The sequence below is a fragment of the Mycetomoellerius zeteki genome, unplaced genomic scaffold (assembly GCF_001594055.1).
Source record: "Mycetomoellerius zeteki isolate Tzet28-1 unplaced genomic scaffold, Tzet1.0 scaffold228, whole genome shotgun sequence".
NCBI lineage: Eukaryota > Metazoa > Arthropoda > Insecta > Hymenoptera > Formicidae > Mycetomoellerius > Mycetomoellerius zeteki.
Window position 1 is genome coordinate 852415 of NW_017257203.1, and position 18137 is coordinate 870551.

General features: G+C 33.3%; 3 protein-coding genes across 3 annotated transcripts; 1 reads left to right on the forward strand and 2 right to left on the reverse strand.

Moving 5' to 3' along the window:
* The first annotated feature begins 3188 nt into the window (after window positions 1-3188).
* Window positions 3189-8817, forward strand: Ge-1 (Enhancer of mRNA-decapping protein 4 homolog Ge-1). The gene is made up of 9 exons (XM_018448780.1): window positions 3189-3356; window positions 3468-3536; window positions 4765-4970; window positions 5152-5531; window positions 5611-5879; window positions 5966-7608; window positions 7683-7890; window positions 7974-8255; window positions 8392-8817. Exons 1-9 carry the CDS (start codon window positions 3346-3348, stop codon window positions 8579-8581), a joined length of 3258 nt encoding a protein of 1085 aa, XP_018304282.1. The 5' UTR covers window positions 3189-3345; the 3' UTR covers window positions 8582-8817.
* Window positions 8818-10953: 2136 nt separating this feature from the next.
* On the reverse strand, window positions 10954-13000 carry LOC108723257 (rRNA-processing protein UTP23 homolog). The gene is made up of 3 exons (XM_018448828.1): window positions 12823-13000; window positions 12481-12713; window positions 10954-11453 (listed from the first exon to the last, which is right to left on the reverse strand). Exons 1-3 carry the CDS (start codon window positions 12940-12942, stop codon window positions 11042-11044), a joined length of 765 nt encoding a protein of 254 aa, XP_018304330.1. The 5' UTR covers window positions 12943-13000; the 3' UTR covers window positions 10954-11041.
* An 803-nt stretch (window positions 13001-13803) lies between these two features.
* LOC108723241 (ribonucleoside-diphosphate reductase large subunit) lies at window positions 13804-17198 on the reverse strand. Its single transcript, XM_018448808.1, has 11 exons — window positions 17065-17198; window positions 16852-16940; window positions 16458-16635; window positions 16016-16379; window positions 15638-15939; window positions 15392-15554; window positions 14920-15308; window positions 14668-14855; window positions 14272-14580; window positions 13933-14118; window positions 13804-13863 (listed from the first exon to the last, which is right to left on the reverse strand). The coding sequence occupies exons 1-11, from the start codon at window positions 17081-17083 to the stop codon at window positions 13810-13812; spliced, it is 2241 nt and encodes a 746-aa protein (XP_018304310.1). The 5' UTR covers window positions 17084-17198; the 3' UTR covers window positions 13804-13809.
* Between the last annotated feature and the right edge of the window lie 939 nt (window positions 17199-18137).

The window sequence follows — 18137 nt, forward strand, 5'->3', positions numbered from 1 at the left end:
TCGTAGTACTGAATGCACCCACTGAGTGCTCAGTGAGCACTTGCATCTTATTGGTATATTCCGTTAGAACTAAAAAATATAGACCAAGCAGATACAAGAGCTCACTGAGCGCTCAGTGAGCGGTCGTGGTACTGAATGCACCCAATAGATGTTTTAAGACTTATGCGGGGTCTACAATAAAAGTTGTAGCAGTCATAGGGTTTTAAGTCGTAGAAAATTGATCAATCATAGTTGAGTATTCTTTTCATATTCGACTGTGATAGGGTAATTCTTACAACTACAACCACTTACAACTACGCTTACGCAATTGTAGAATGGGCTTTAGTCGCATCGTAGCGTTGCAAGCGTTATGGTTATCTGGTTCTACATGAGTCGCATCGCAGCGTCGCAAGCGTAACCCCGGATCTACAATAGGTGTTTTAAGCCTTAAGCCGTAAGAAATTGACCAATTACAGTCGAATGCGAGGAGAATAATCGACTATGATTCGTCCATTTCTTATGACTTAAGGCTTAAAACCCTATTGTAGATCCGGGGTTACGCTTGCGACGCTGCGATGCGACTCATGTAGAACCAGATAACCATAACGCTTGCAACGCTACGATGCGACTAAAGCCCATTCTACAATTACGTAAGCGTAGTTGTAAGTGGTTGTAATTGTAAGAATTGACTAATCACAGTCGAATATTCTCCTCATATTTGACTGTGATAGGTTAATTCTTACAACTACAACCACTTACAACTACGCTTACGCAATTGTAGAATGGGCTTAATGTAGACTGCGTTCAGGAATTATGCCCAGATAACTATAAGCTATAGATTACGTATATTATAGCAAAAATGCACCCTAGAGTTATCTAGGCGTAATTTCTGAACGCAGCCCTGAATCAGCTTAACGCGTAAAGCTGGTTCTACATTAATCGCATCGCATCGTCGTAATGGCTCCTGCACACTGGACGCGGAAATGCTTACCGAGTGGCAAAATACGATGCGGTAACCAATGAACATGTTATGGTTCCTGCACATTGGACGCGGAAACTCTTGCCGCGTGGCAAAATGTGACGCGGTAACCAATGAACAAAATCAGCTTAACGCGTAAAGCTGGTTCTACATTAATCGCATCGCATCGTCGTAATGGCTCCTGCACACTGGACGCGGAAATGCTTACCGAGTGGCAAAATACGATGCGGTAACCAATGAACATGTTATGGTTCCTGCACATTGGACGCGGAAACTCTTGCCGCGTGGCAAAATGTGACGCGGTAACCAATGAACATGTTAGGAGTCGTAAGCTTATTGGTTACCGCATCACATTTTGCCGCAGTAAGCGTTTCCACGTCCAGTGTGCAGGAATCATAAGGGTGAAATCACATGGTGCGGAAAAAGATTGCAGAATAGAGAATGCGTCATTGAAGCAACCAATCAGCGCTATTCCGAATAGCGCTGAATAGCGCTGATTGGTTGCTTCAATGACGCATTCTCTATTCTGCAATCTTTTTCCGCATCGTGTTATTTCACCCTAAGCGTGTCGCAAACGTTGCGGTCCAATCAGAGTTGAGCTAGTTCGACTCTGATTGGACATTTTAATCTGCATATACTTTGTAAGTTGCATATTGCGATGTGTCCATCGTATGTACGTCATCGGACGAACAAGTTAAATCTTGACAAACATTTTCATACGGTAAGCATCATCGTACGACATAGAAAACAAGCTCTCCTATTGGATATCGGACGATGCACGTTGGATGTCGTACGCAGTGTGAATTCTACATTACACGTATAGCTGGTTCTACATTAATTGCATCGCAGCGTCGCAAGCATTGCAGTCCAATCAACACCAAGCTAGCTCGAGTCTGATTGGACTACAACGCTTACGACACGCTTGCGATGCTGCGATACGATCAACGTAGAACCAACTTATAAGAATATCAATCAATCAAAGTTTCTCTTTTGAAATGGAAGAAAAAGAAGGACTCGATTGATTGATTCTCTTATGCATATTACGTTATGCAAAAGTCTGTTGCTGCAGCCTTAAGTGGGAAGCACAGATTCTTACATAATACATAACCTTGGATCTACAATAGGGTTTTAAGCCTTAAGCCATAAAAAATGGGCGAATTATTCCCCTCGGATTCGACTGTAATTGGTCAGTTTCTTACGGCTTAAGTCTTAAAACATCTATTGTAGATCTGGACTAATACGTAATGCATAAGAAATATACCAATTAACGTCCTTCGTTTCCTTCCTTTCGATGAAATAAAGAACTCTGATTGGTAGGATTTCTTATGTCTTATGTGTTATGCGTTATGCAAGAGTGCTCCCCACTTTAACCCCGGATCTACAATTGGTGTTTTAAGTCTTAAGTCGTAAGAAATTAACCAATTACAGTCGAATTCAAGGAAATTAATCGACTATATGGGCGGAATCCATAGATGGTGCTCAAGATTCGAGATGGTCTTAAGCTAGTGCATGAACCAATCAGAGAACCGTATTAGCATCTTAAGACATTACTTAAGACTAAGATCGGACTATGGATTCCGGCTTATGATTCATTTCTTATGGCTTAAGGCTTAGAACTCTATTGTAGATCCGAGATAAGTGATTGTAGATCCGAGATATTGTTGTAAAATTCTTCAATATGATTGGTTTATATGTTTAAATCTATAAAGAACCAAAAGCAAGAACCAATCATATTGAAAAATTTTACAACAATTGCAAAGCTGCTTTCTCTGCTGAATGCAGCCAATGCTTTATGACAGCCAATCAGAAGCATCACTAATTACTAGTGACACTTCTGATTGGCTATTGCGAAGCATTGCGACTGAAGTGTTTGAAACTTAATGAGTGCAATAGATGCATCCAGAAGCACGACCGCTCACTGAACGCTCAGCGAGCTCTTGTATGTACCTGTTTAGTCTATAGTTTTAGATCTAATGGAATATGCCAATCAGATACAAGAGCTCATTGAGCGCTCTGCGTTTCTGAATGCACCCATTTGGGTGCATTCAGTACTACAACCGCTCACTGAGCGCTCAGCATCTGATTGGCATATTCCGTCAGAACTAAAAATATAGACCAAACAGATACAAGAGCTCACTGAGCGCTCAGTGAGCGGTCGTAGTATTGAATGCACCTATTGGGTGCATTCATTCACTTCGTAGTGTATAGTTATAATTATACAAGTGGGTGATGGCCGCCTGACGTTTCACTTTCGTTGAGATATACCAAGTTGGTCTCGCGTGTGCATTCCCGAGATCGCGGTGAATCAGTGCCGGTGATGAGCGCTCAGTTGCTCGACTGATCCATTTAATCCTGAACGAGCGGTACGGCGAGAAACAACGGCATTTATGCCCGAGAGGTGAGGAAGATTGATCTCATAATGCCGTGGGGGCAGGCCAGCGGCATCGCCGGCTGGGGTTAGGAATCGTCGACCCGGGCCGCGCAAATCCGTAAATTCGTTGTTTTACAGGAACCCGGCCGACGGTATGAGCAAGTCCGGGGAGGACAACCTGAGGCATCTCCGCTTCCAGCAGACGGTGTAAGTTCCTTCGAGAGACGAGAAATCTTTTAGAGCTTTCAAGCTTTTAGAGCTTTTAGGGCCATGGTATGAAGTCTTGTGTCTGTAATTGTGACAAAAATTAAAATATTGTTATTACCACTTTCCATTAAATTCTCGAGAAGACAAGTAGAATGTTAAAACAGAGCAATTAAAAAATTTGAAGATTTTTAATATTTATTAATCACAAAAATGATATCAATATACATGGATCAGATAATGTAAATAATATTTTATTTTTAGATACTGTATAGCTGGAAGATAAATTTAAATAAATTGTTTGTATGTTTCTAAAATTTATTTATGAATTTATGTTAAATAAACATTCTTTTATTTAGTTTAATAAGTATTTTTACATTTTTACTCGGCTTGTGTTTTTGATATCTTGTACGAGAGTTTAAGGTATATCACATTGATTAGTACAAATTTCAATCAAATATCATGGTTCTATATGTGCTTCTAGTATTCATAGTCTGTTCTTATTTCAAGATCATCCAAATAACTTAAGATGTTAACATGGTTCTGTAATTGGTTTATGATTTTTTAAGACTGTACTTAGAGGCTCGATTGTACCAATATTACTTTGACTTTAAGCAAGGCATAAATTTTTCTCTGACTCTGTTTCACTTTTGTTTTAAAACAAAACAGAGTTTTAAATCTTGCTTAAAATCAAAGTAATATTGGTGCAACCGAGCCTTAAAGCAATCTTAAATATAAGAACTAACTATAAATACTGATCTTAGATAAGTTTCTTTAGGACTTAACTGGTATTTATAGTTTGTTCTTATTTTAAGGCTTAAATAGTGTCTCAATACTAATACAGCTCAGTGGATATATTCATAGTCTGTTCTTATTAAAAGACTCTTAAGTAATGTCTTAAAATGTGATATGATTTTCTGATTAATTCATGACATCTTAAGATTATACTTGAAATAGTCTTAAATATAAGAATTGATTGTGAATACCAGCCAGTGATTAATTTAAAACATTTTTAAGAATATATTTAAGGTGGTCTTAAATAAAAACTTACCATAAATATCAACTTAAAACAAATTTCCATCAAATCATGCTTAGCATTTCTTTATTAATATATACTTTTGCCTATTTGATTTCTTTCTTCTTTATATTAGAAAGAAGATATAAATAAATATAGCATGTAAGTTTTAATTTGTATGAAGATCTTGATATGTAGCATTCTCCATTTCTACAGAGAGTTTAGTGGACAGGAGGATCAACATTCAGTTGAATTATGTAGCACAAATGTGACCATTATCCCTTCCCCTGGTGATCACGACCATGGTAGTTCTAAAGTGAAGTTGAAAAATATCGTTGACTTTACATGGGATCACCATCTTTACACAGGCCAGTTGTTGGCTGTTCATGTATCTGGAAAATATTTAGCTTACGGTTTAAAAGGTAATTTTTTTTGTTAAGATTGAGGTTTGCTGTTTGCAATGGTTTTTTTTTTGCAAATTGAAATGCTTTATATAATGTTTCAATAAAAAAGTTGATTTTATTTAATTAATTGTACAATATATATCTATAAAAGCTATTCAAATCATTACACTTCTATTTAGATAAATTTTCCATCTTTTAGTTGGTACCGGTGGTGGGGTAGTCCGTGTTGTATACAAGGAATTAGAACATAGATCTCTGCTGCGAGGAATGCGTGGTGTTATTCAAGATCTTGCATTCGCCCATGTTGCAAATGCAATTCTTGCGTGTATCGATTATACAGGATCACTTTTTATACACACAATTGAACCTACACCGTCTGAATTATTATGTAGTTTAGTATTACAAGTAGACGCAGAAGATGTTTCTCCAACTAGTCACAGAGTGATCTGGTGCCCATACATCCCGGAGGATGATGCTTCTGACGGAGATGAAGTATCAAAATTATTAGTTCTAACACGTGGTTCCAAGGTTGAATTATGGTCGGTTGCGACAATAGCATCAAAATTTAGATCAGTAGAGGTATATAAATATATTCCATAATTTTTATTACATATGGAACATATACGATGAATAATTCTCAATTTCTTTTCTAAATAAGGCAACAGATCCAAGTATTAAAGAAAGTGGTAGCATGATGGAAATTAATCAGCATTCAGGAAATATTGTTGAAGTCGCACTTAGTCCAGATGGTACTGCATTGGCAACTGCTAGTACAGATGGAGAAGTAAAATTCTTTCAAGTCTTCCTTCATAGTAATTCTCACAATGGCAACCCGCAACCACGTTGTTTACATCAATGGAGGCCTCATGGAGGACGGCCCATTTCCTGCCTGTTTTTCCTTGATGATCATAAAAATTATCAACCTGAGTGAGTATTTTGAAAATATCAATTCGATGTATGTATATTTTTATTCGATAAATTGAACATAATTAAAGGAAATATTTATTTTTCAGTGTTCAATTTTGGAGATTTGCTGTGACGGGGTGTGACAATAATTCAGAACTAAAAGTATGGTCGTGCGAAATGTGGACTTGCTTACAAACAATCAAATTTGCTCCAAATCCTTCCACGGGCAAAATTCCGGTACTAAAAGCAGGCTTAGATCTTAGTGCTGGATATCTGTTTCTATCAGACATATATAATAAAATTTTATATATATTAAGTCTTACGAAAGATAAAAATGAAGCGTTGGCTTGCATAAGCACGGTATCAGAGTTTCTCCTGCCATATCCAATTCTAAGTTTCGGAATTGTCGATGCTGATCAACGTAAAATACGGTCGACTGGTGAATCATTAGAAGATCTATGTGAAGAGATTGAAGAGAATGAGGAACAACTTGTTATTTACATGTATCTAGTCCAACCAAAGTCGTTACAAGAATGTCACATTGCTTTTAAACCTGCCTCACAAGTAAGTGGCAATTATCTTATAGATACACTTGCTCACGATACGCTGGAATATTCTGAAGATATGCCAGATATGGGAACCGTTACTCACAACGGTATGTCCGGAGAAAATTGTGAGGGAGAACGATCTTTATCTTCTGCAATTGAAACAACAATTAATCATAACACTGGTGGCTTAAACTTAATGACGCCTGATGCATTTAGTTCACCTGCAAAAAAAGACAACAACGAATTGGAATCTAATCCCGGAAGTCCAGATTTGAGGAAAGTCTTATCAAGTAGTCCTCTTGCACAAGCAGTGCAAGCTTTGAATGCATCTGACCCACCACTCGTAAAAAATGATACAGAAGAGCAAGCTCCTGTTAGTTGTGGAAGCAGTCCATCTAGAGAAGTAAGAGAAATCTTATCTCTTACTAAACCAGATGAAGAAACTGATATCGATGACAAACCGGAAATAAAAGCGAATGCCGATGAAGATTGGTCTAATATTCCAATGGTCTTGCTTAAAGATGTTAGTGTGCATGCGATGCAAGAGTCTGAAGAATTTCCCGAAGATGATGAAAATAATGTGCAAAGGCAAAAGACAAAAGTTGAACCGAAGACGTCGTCTCTTCCTACCGATGATCCTGGATCATCATGGCGAACAAACAACGATGTTGAACTAAACAATAAGTTGAAATCTATTTTAGATATAATTCAGGATCAGTGTCAAGAGCTAAAAGAGTTACGTACAGAGGTTACTAGATTACGGCAAGAATCACCAGTATCCACGCGAATAGAATCGGCATTGGCAAGAATGTCTCAGCAGCAAAATGCGAACTTGGAACAAACTCTATATGATCAAATGGCTCGTCAACATGAATTTCTAAATACATTTGAAACAACGATCAAAGATAAGATTGAAAGTACCTTACCATGTATAGTTGAAGAAACAGTAAAGCCTTTGAAGCATCAAATGAGACTAGATGCAAATCAAATGGACGAACTCTTCCAGAAGAATATAACTGAATTGATAAATAGTTCACATGTAAAAGATACTTTATCTTTGACAGCTGCAAATGCAGCAAAACCAGCTTTGGATGTTGTTTTTAAGGAAGCATTTACAACTGTCCTCTTACCTAATATGGAAAAGGTTTGCCAAATTATGTTTAAGCAAATCCAAGACGTCTTCATTAAAGGTACTCGCGAATGTAAGTAACTTATTCCGTTAATATGAGGACAATTAAATATTTCTTCAATGTACTATATAACTTTTTTTTTATAGATTTACAACATATCGATACAGTTATCGATAAACAGAATCAACGTCATAATGAGCAGTTAAGCGAAATGTTATCAACATTGGTACGCGAAGAGATACAAACTGAATTGAATAGAGTTTTAACAACGGTACAAGATAGTACTATACGAGCAGTTCGTGATTCTATACGAGAAAATCTAAATCAACAACTTACAGAAATTTCTACTGCGCGGTAAGAGAATAAATCTGAAATTTAACATTGTCAAAAGTACTATTATGAAGATATTATTAAAACACTTTATTCTTGAAACCTAGATCAAGAGCTACAACCCCTGCTATACCTGTAACTGCTGTAGCTGATGCTCAATCACGTGTTATGTCTCTTCTTCAAAGAGGTCAACTAAACGCCGCTTTTCAACAGGCTTTGAGTGCAAGTGATTTAGGATTGGTAGTACTAGTGTGCGAAAAAACAGAACCTTCGAGAGTATTTTCGTGTACAGCACAAGGTTCACGATGTATTTTGCAGCAACCCGTGATTCTTTCTCTCGTACAACAATTATCTGCTGATTTAGGACATCGTACAGAATTGAAACACAGGTATTTATTAATTATTTTATAATTTATATATAAATCGATATATAAAAAAAGATATTGTATCACACATTTGTAGATATTACGAAATATATATATTTTAAATATATATTTTTGAAATAAAAACGTATACTTTTTTTAGGTGGCTGGAAGAAGCAATATTGAATTTAGATCCAAGTGATCCCGTAACACGAGAACATATGGGCACGGTGCTAATGACTCTACAAAATCAATTAGCTACATTTGTAGCAAGTAATCCGAATCATCGATCGACGCGCCGCATGAAAATGCTCGCTATGGCTACACGTGCATTATTAAGTCAGCATCCTTGACCATCACGTTTGTGAGATTATTCAAGTATATGATATAAGATTTTTTATGTTCTGTTTAAAGACTACTTTTTTCTAAAAGCAATATTAACAAAAGTCATGTTTAAGACTGTGTGTGGTAGTAATTTTCATATAGAATATACAGATACAAATGTATGTGAAACCATTACCATTCACACTACTTTAACAAACATTCAGATTCAGTTTAGTTCTATTCAACAGATACACATATATTTAATACGCCATAAATCTTCATTTATTTTTTATGAGCTTAAATGCTTTAATAAAATTTTTTAAATAAGCTAAAGTTTTTACATAAGCTATATTTAAAAAATAAAATAAATTGAAATTTAAAAAACCATAAGTTGAGCACAATGTTGACGATAGATTAGTATTAGAAAATGGTCAGTGCTAAGACTAAAAGAAAATAATTTTTTAATTTCATATTATTAAGTTCTGCATGAACAATGTACATCCTACACACACGCGCGCGCGCGCGCTCACACACACACACACACACACACACGTGTGTTGACTAAAAATAAATTTTCATTTATAAGTTGATAGTAAATATTTCTTCAAATTTTATAACCTCAACATAGACAGTGCATGGATTTCATAATATATATTTAATCATACTTGTATGAAAGAATGCGTCTGTAAAAATTTTTATTAAAACATCTAACTTTGAAAGATTTTGGCTTAATAATTGTTTAGAAATATAATTTTTTGACCGAAAAAGATTCTATTTTTGTGACTAGCAATTTGTGAACTAGAAAAGATCTATATCGGAATAAATAAAAATATGTGTCATGATAATTCTACTATTCAACTGAATAAGATAAATGTGGAATTGTTTTACTTATATATGATTTATATGATTGAGTTCAAATACTTGTATCTAATAGAAAGAGATTATGTTATTTAACTACATAGTGGTAGATCAATTTGTAAGATGCTTATAAGCATAAAAACTATGAAGTCTTGGTATGCCAAAGAGCCATTATACATATCAAGATCGCATTTTAAAAACTTCAGCTTTTTTAATTTAATTTTTTTATATTAAATTTCTCGTTTTTTTGTTGCAGTAAAGAATTAGTTGTTTCTATCATTCACACTTAATTTTATAAAAACGTATACATATATGTGTGTATATATATATATATATATATGAAAGATATATATATAATTGTTACATATATATTATATGTGTTTTATATGTATATATATATTTTTTAAGAACTTTCCGAAAAAAATATTAACCCTCTGAAAATATAGATCTACCACTATTCAACTATAATGATCTAATAAATGTATACTATGATAATATAGTATTAAATATTGTCTAAAAGTTCTTAAACAAGGACTGTAAATAATATTGTATTACCTACATCGAAAAGATTATTTTCCAACATTTTTATACTTTCTATATATATATACACATATATATGGAAGTTCCTAATTCCAGATTCATGTATTCAACTGTATGTTAAGATCTAGGACAATTACATTATACAATGTTATTTAATAATATCATATTAAAGAAGATTAATATACATTTTTTCTGAAATGAGAATTTTTTGTTATTTCTTTTTCTTTTAATATTTTCATACTTAAAAATGATCTCAAGTGTAATTACAAATAGCGCGCGTCGCTATTTTTTCGTTAACGAATACGTTTCACAACACTGTAAATTGTTTATATTAAATAAGAATCATTTCGGTTATTTATAACAAAGTTTTATTAATACAAAGCTGAAGAATTATGAAAGATTTTTCTATGAAAACTCTAAACATTTCAAATTTAACATGATCATAAAGGCCATCACGTAAGGAAATTTTAATCGGAATCGTAAGTGAATCAGCCATAATTAAAATTATGATCTTGCAATACGCAGCTGTGAGTGTTTCTATTGGTCGATATGTTTATGGCCTTACAGTTATAACTAAAATTTTTTTATGTGTGATGGCCTTAAGAAATATGATATCCGTTTAAATCTTATCATAAAAGTGGTGATTTTTTTCTGAAGACCGCCCACGAATCATATAGCGCTATTTCTGATCAAAAACTGAGTTGATAAGTCCTCTATTTTGCAATTTTTGCAATGTTGACGAAATATTAATTTCTAAAGATTGCTGAATAAGCGCATATTCAGCCGCCCAACCATTAACTATTACAAAAGTTGCAAAATGGTAGAGGACTTTTCGACTCAGTTTTTGATCAGAAACAGTACCATATGATGGGCAGAAACACCCTGTGTACACACACACATACACACGCGCGCGCGTGTATGTGTGTATATATACATAGTATGTTTTTAAAATATAATTTTTTAAGGCAATAAGATATTGAATGAAAATAAGCATTTTGTTTTCCCAGTTTTTAATTTTTTAACGATTTTACTTTTTATAAGTTATATTCACAGAATACATGTTCAAACGCACGATTCACATGCATACAATTTTATTTACTATGTTTATTCTTCAGTTCTGCTAGTAAAGCCTCTTTAATGTGTGGCGCTATTTTAATTTTTCTTCTTCTGACCTTGCCAGACTTTGCACCATTTTTCTTCAATATTGTTTCTGGTTTTTTCTTTTTTCTCAAACAACTAAGCGGATTTGGTCCTCCCTTTTTCCTTTTTTTCTTCAATTTAGTCTCTTTCTCTTCTAGTCCTGCTTGTTTTCGCAATACTTTTACATTTTCTTTCTCCCATGTAGACATACCTAAACCTTTCTGCATAGCTTCAGCATGTTTATGGCTCGCCTCTGAAGGAGAGTCTAGTGTGGGTACTTTTCCATGTAAATAAATTAATGGAACTCCTGGAATTATCCTCAATTTATTCTGAAGTTCACGATCTTGCGTTGCAATGATGTATCTATAACAAGTACAATTTTATTAAAAAAATATTTCTTCTAATACTTAGTCTTGATTATATGTTAAATCATTTATTTATTAATATTATATATTTGAGGAGGGTACCTACACTCTCAAAGAAACGAAAATATGAGATAATTTTTTATATATGTTGTCGAATAAAATTCTCTTGAAAAATATGATAAAAATTCATCAAAATAAAAAATATTTCACTCTTATTCTGAAATAAACAGTTTAGCCTACAATTACGGTTCCCACCTCTCTGGATTTTGGCCAGAAATTCCGGCTTTTCAATCAAAACTCCAGTACACGAAAAAAAATCTCTAGCTAACTAGTCAAAATTTTAGTAACTTCGTTTTTAAGTGCACACGTCGATTTTCTTCTGATTTTTTGAAAAGATACTTCCTGCAAGAGAGAGGGTTTGATCTGATCCTGTTTTTAGAGAACGTATTATAAGACAATTTCAATTTCGACAATTTCTGTACTAGTTATTAATCTCTGGACAGTGAAATAGTAGAACACTAGAAAGGTGGCAACTGTATTTAAAACATACTTAACATATGACGAAGGGAACTTTCTTATTTTACTATTACTACATTTCGAATACACAACAAATGTTCTAAAATTTAAAGCCAGTTTTCTGAATCTTCTAATTATTTCAGCAAAGATTATAGAAAACAATTAAACTTATTGTCTCTATTGATTATAATAAACATATAGCTACTTAAGAGTTCTAATTAGAATCAACACTAGATGACTGTGTAAAAATTCTTTTGTATTAATAATTCTGAACAGATGTTTCGACCCTCGCTTTGAATCTTTTTCAGTGTATCACTGAATTTACAAAATAATGATCTTGCAATAAAGAAAACCAATAAATTGTTAAGCTTATATAAAAATGTCCATATCATGAAGCAATAGTAAACGAGAGAAACCCATGAGTAAAATTACAATAAAAATATAATTATAATAAAACAAAAACTCTTTTGGTATATGTTTAGCCTTCTAATATATTCATATGTACATACCTTGCACTATTATCTTTTCCTATCATAGATAAAAAACATTTCGAACCATTTATTGGTTTCTTTTCATGTCCACATCTATGTATAGCATACTGTTTCACTATTTGCGTAGCACCGTTAACTGCTGGAGAGAATATACCAAGTTTTTCAGTTTCTAAGATGATGCATGCCGTTGTTAGCAACTTTGTTTCAGATTGGAAGTACTTGGCAAGTTGCTCCTGTATGTTAAATTTGTTCTAAAAAATAATAAGGCACAATATATATGATGGATGAAATAAATTAAACATTAAATAAAACATTGTGAAATCTAAATAATAAATAGAAAATAACGCGTGTACAGCTAACCTGTAATGCTGCAAATGCAAATGTACCATCAATAAGGACTTGAAAAGGTTGATGAAATTTATAATTGTTCACATAAAATCCAAGAGTCTTCCGGGCTTTTTTGGCTCGTGAGGTTTTCATTTTAAAAAGGTAACTTTAAACTTTTTCAGAAATTAAATTTTGAGGCTAACTTAATAATTTTTTCATGTTCTGTTTATTTGCCTGTTGGACTAGAATTTACTAGAATTCAGTACCGCCAACAGCAAAATTTTTTTTGTCTCCATACAATACACATATATATGGTGCGTTCGGGGAGACGCTAATAGCGCTACTTCTGTCATTCTATTTTCGTTGTTTATTAGACGTAAAACAAGGATAGAATGACACAAATAGCGCTAATAGCGTCTCCCTGAACGCACCTATATTGATATATATTAAGGGTCAGTTTCACCAACGCCGATTAAGGTACCTTTTCATGCTGACACTCGATGCTCATTTTTGGCAAAATAAGTCACGTGATAGAAATTGACGAATATCAAGCGCCAATTTTGATCACATGACCTATTTTGACGCTGAAAATGAGCGTCAGCATAAAAAGACACCTTTAAGCTTAATCATGATTAACTGTCAACCATAATTGGTCAATTCTTCTAAACAATGCAAAGCAAATGCGATTGGTCAGTTAACGGCCGATTAAATTGACGTTGGTGAAACTGGCCCTTAATTTGGTTATAAGTGATATCGTTAGATCAAAAAGTACATAATTTAAATATTTGCATACATAACACGTGTCTTATAATAATTTAGAAAACTGAATTTATTTTTACGTATTAATAAAAAAATATAACATCTCTTTATTTTTATTAATTATTTATTAGTTTCAAAATACAATTTTTATTGTAATATTTTATTTTTAAAATCTTCACTTTTTCATGTTTATGTAAATTCTGTATCTATATTTTCCTGCATTCAGTTTTCTTTGGAAATATATTTTTTTATATATCTGATCTATTCTATATTATTGTCATCAGTTACAAGATGATGCATACTGGATTTCAAACCCTACAAATACATATTTTTTAATTTATGTATAATTTAAAAATAACTGTGTAATGTACATCTTATACTTACACTTTCCCAAGCAAAAAAGTGCATGGATGTAAGCTTCTCTAATGGATCAACCATGTGAACATTCAAACATTGCGATTGATCAATAAAAGGTCCACGAGAAGCTGCCATTTCAAAAATCGTTTTTTGTGGCATTTCCCAAACAGTTTTATAAAGCAGTTTTAAATCTTCAGGTATCTCCTCAATGTTCTACGAATGTAAGAGAGAGAAAGAGAGAGAGAGAGAGAGAGAGAGAGAGAGAGTGTAGTTTATTAATATTTAATATCTATTTTAAAAATATATATTATATATAAAATATTTAATATGAAATCTCTTTATATACATTAAACAATGAATATTTACTTGTATAGATCCGCCATTAAGAATAATTTTATTACACATGTTTTCATCCCAAAGATCTTTCTCGATTAGATCTCGTAACAAACATGGTTTAATAATCGAATATTGTTTTGATAATGCACGTATCATATAAATGTTGCTCTTGTATGGCTCAACTGATATATTATTTTCCAACATTTGTGCCATAAATGCATCCGACATTTGAGCTATTAACAAAGAATTGCGTACTCCATGTGTAGCAATTTTTGTCTTTAAAATATCCCAATCCCATAAATTTGTTGGTTTCACACGCCACATGTCGAACTGGAGGATCTATAAAAAAAAATTTGCATTTTCAGATGTAAATAATTTTCACAACAAATCAATAGTAGATAACAGAAATTTTCTGATTATACTTACACCTTCACTGATAGGACTACCCTTATATGACTCATAAGGACCTTTTTCAGTAGCTATTTCGCAACTAGCTTCTAGAGCGCCATAATAGAGAGTCTCAAAAATTTGAACGTTGAGTTCATTAGCTTCTTTGCTTTCAAATGGGTATCTCATTAAAATAAATGCATCTGCTAATCCTTGTACACCAATACCTGAAATTTTAAAAATGAGTTTAAGAAAAGCATATAGTATGCGAATCAAACGCAAATAGCTTACCAATAGATCTATGTTTATCACATGATGATTTTGCCTCTGGAAGAGGGTAAAAATTAAAGTCAATCATTTTATCCAAATTGTAGATGACGATTTTCGCTATTTCTTTAAGTTTATAAAAGTCGAAAACTCTCTTAGTAGAATTCACAAACATATTGACAGCGATTGAAGCTGTATTACACATGGCAACTTCATCCGAATTCGAATACTGAACTACTTCGGTAGAGAAACTACTGCATTTAATTGTGCCTAAATGCTGATGATTTGATTTATAATTACAATGATCTTTAAAAACTATGTATGGCACTCCTGTTTCACATTGTATTTGAATAATGAGAAGCCACAACTCCCTTGCTTTGACTTGTCTCCGAAAAAGTCCTTCCTGTTCGTATCTAAATAAGAAAATACATTCTTTGAAAATTGTATAAATTCAATGTAATTTTTTAAATTATATTAAAAATGTATAATCAATTACTTGGTATACAATGTTTCAAATTCATCACCCCAAGCTTCAATTAATCCAGGACATTCATGTGGACACATTAAACTCCATACATCATCATCAAAAACACGTTTCATGAATAAATTTGGAGTCCATAATCCATAACACATGCCTTTTGCTCTCAATTGCTCCTCACCTAATATAGTTGTTTAAAAAAATATATTCACACATCTTTATCAAAACAAGTATGAAGAGAAAATATTAATAAAAGATAATAACCAATACTCCTTTTAAGATCCAAAAACTCAAAAATATCAGAATGCCACGGTTCTAAATATACAGTAATCGGTCCCTCATTTTTGCCATTTTTTGAGACAGTTCCAATAGATGTATCGTATGTTTTTAACATAGGCACTAATCCGTTTGACACGCCTCCTGTACCCCTAATAGGTGTATTCTTTGCTCGAATACAATGTACATTAAATCCTACTTCACCATTATAATCACAAAGAACAGTAAATCTTTCCAATGTATCCAATATTCCATCTATGCTATCACCAGACATTGTCAATAAAAATGTGCTGTAAAAATATTGTTTACTTAATAATATATTACAATGCCTAATAAATTCAGTTACTCATTAGTAAAGATAATCACTTAGCCTTTGGTTGTTTAATGATACATGCGGTATCTATTGTCTGTGCAGGATATATAAAATATTGTTTCGACATAAAATTGTATGTTTCAATAACCTTATCAATATCTTCACCGTGAATAGCTACAGCAACTCGCATTAACATGTGCTGTGGTCTTTCAACAACTTTTCCATTCAGTTTCAATAGGTGATCACTCTCAAGCATTTTAAATGTAACATAACTATAATTAAAATCTCTATCATATAGTATTGCTAAATTCAATTTATCTGCATTGTTTTGGATAATTTGATAATATTTCTCGCTAATTATAGGTAAGTGTTCATTCGTGATCGAACATTTTGCATGATACAAATCAGATATCACCTCTGTAAAATACAAGGTATTAATAATAAATTTTCATATATTGATAAATAATGTAGTATCGATGTTTAATAATATCTAACCATTAAAAACTTCCTTTGTCTCCTTGTGTAGATTGGATATAGCAATTCTAGCTGCTAAGGTTGCATAATCTGGATGTTGATTGATCATAGTCGCTGCAGTTTCAGCTGCTAGATTATCTAATTCGGTTGTTGTTACTCCAGAACATAAATTAGTTATAACCCTAAGTGCAATCGCAGACTGTAAGAGAAAAATACAATATAAAATAAATAGAAAATAAATACAATAATGCATTTCTCTTAATCTAATGATTTTACACATATAAATATATGTATTTAAATCATGATAAACTTGATTTTCAGGAAATCATTCATTAATATAAAAATTAATGAAAAATTAATGAGACAAGATTCCCTTTATTTCACCAGTTACAAAAGTACATGTGCAAACGCTTACTGGATCCACATAATTCATGTCCAGACCGTAACATAGTGCCTCAATTCTTCCAGTTATCTTATCGAAATGCACAGGCTCCTTACGTCCACCTGACAACAAATAAAAGAGACATTAAGAGAGAAAAGACCAACGAAACAAAGATAGTTTTGCGCGAGGATATGTCAAATAATGATGTCAAATGAGAGGGTATTTGCTCAGTTTGATGTAAATTACCGCGCTTGAGAACATGCATGTTGCCTCTTCGGACGCTTTGGAAGCGTCGCAGTTGCACCAAAGTATTTTTTCTTCAATTTCACTTAACGCTACAACAAGTAACCAGCGCGATTAAAAACGTTACCTGAGTAATTTACCCGCGAAACGGAAGTGACAAATGAAATTGTCACGTGTACTACGACCAATCGTAGCTTCGTTTCGCGCGAACGTCACTTCCGCAAACTTCGCGAAGGCCCTTTCTTGCGCCATTTCGAAAAATTCAGATATATATATATATATATATCTCACGTTTTCAATACATATATTTGCATATGTAAATAATTTTTATATAGTAGAATTAGAATGCGATTTAAGCGCATAAAAAAGATCTTGTCTCGATGTACAAAAGTACATCGAGACAAGATAATACTTTTGAGCAGTAATGTGCTTTTGATTTAAATATTTGCGTAAAACTTATAGCGAATTCGATTGGACGCATTCAGTGCGCACTGGTGCACATTAAAGCCGTTGTACATAAAATAACGTACAGATATGTTTATAAATAAATATAGAAATCGATTAAATAGTGAAATACTCAATACATTTTATTGTACTATTAGGTAAAATATGTATTTTATAATTCGAAATATTTGCATTTCATTTTTATACTCAAATTAAATCAGTGTACAACGGCTTTAATATGCACCAGTGCGCACTAGTGCTTCCAATCGAATTCGCCATTACGCAAGTGTACAAAGGGTGCGGTCCACTTGACGTTACAAATGCTTCGAAACTTTTGATTGACCAATCAGAAGAAAGAATTTTATTAATTAACCAATTAAAAAATACTTCGAAGCATTCGTAGCATCAAGTGGACCGTAACCAAAATTGTACAAGTAGAAAAATCTATTGATATATAAATATAAAGCTGGAAACACAATGGGCACAGTCTATTGGGTGCATTCCGTACTACAACCGCTCACTGAGCGCTCAGTGAGCGGTTGTAGTACTGAATAGCTGCGTTCAGCAGACTCAACAGTTTTGCAACCGTTTTATGATTGGTTGCGTTCAGCAGACTCAACAGTTTTGCAACC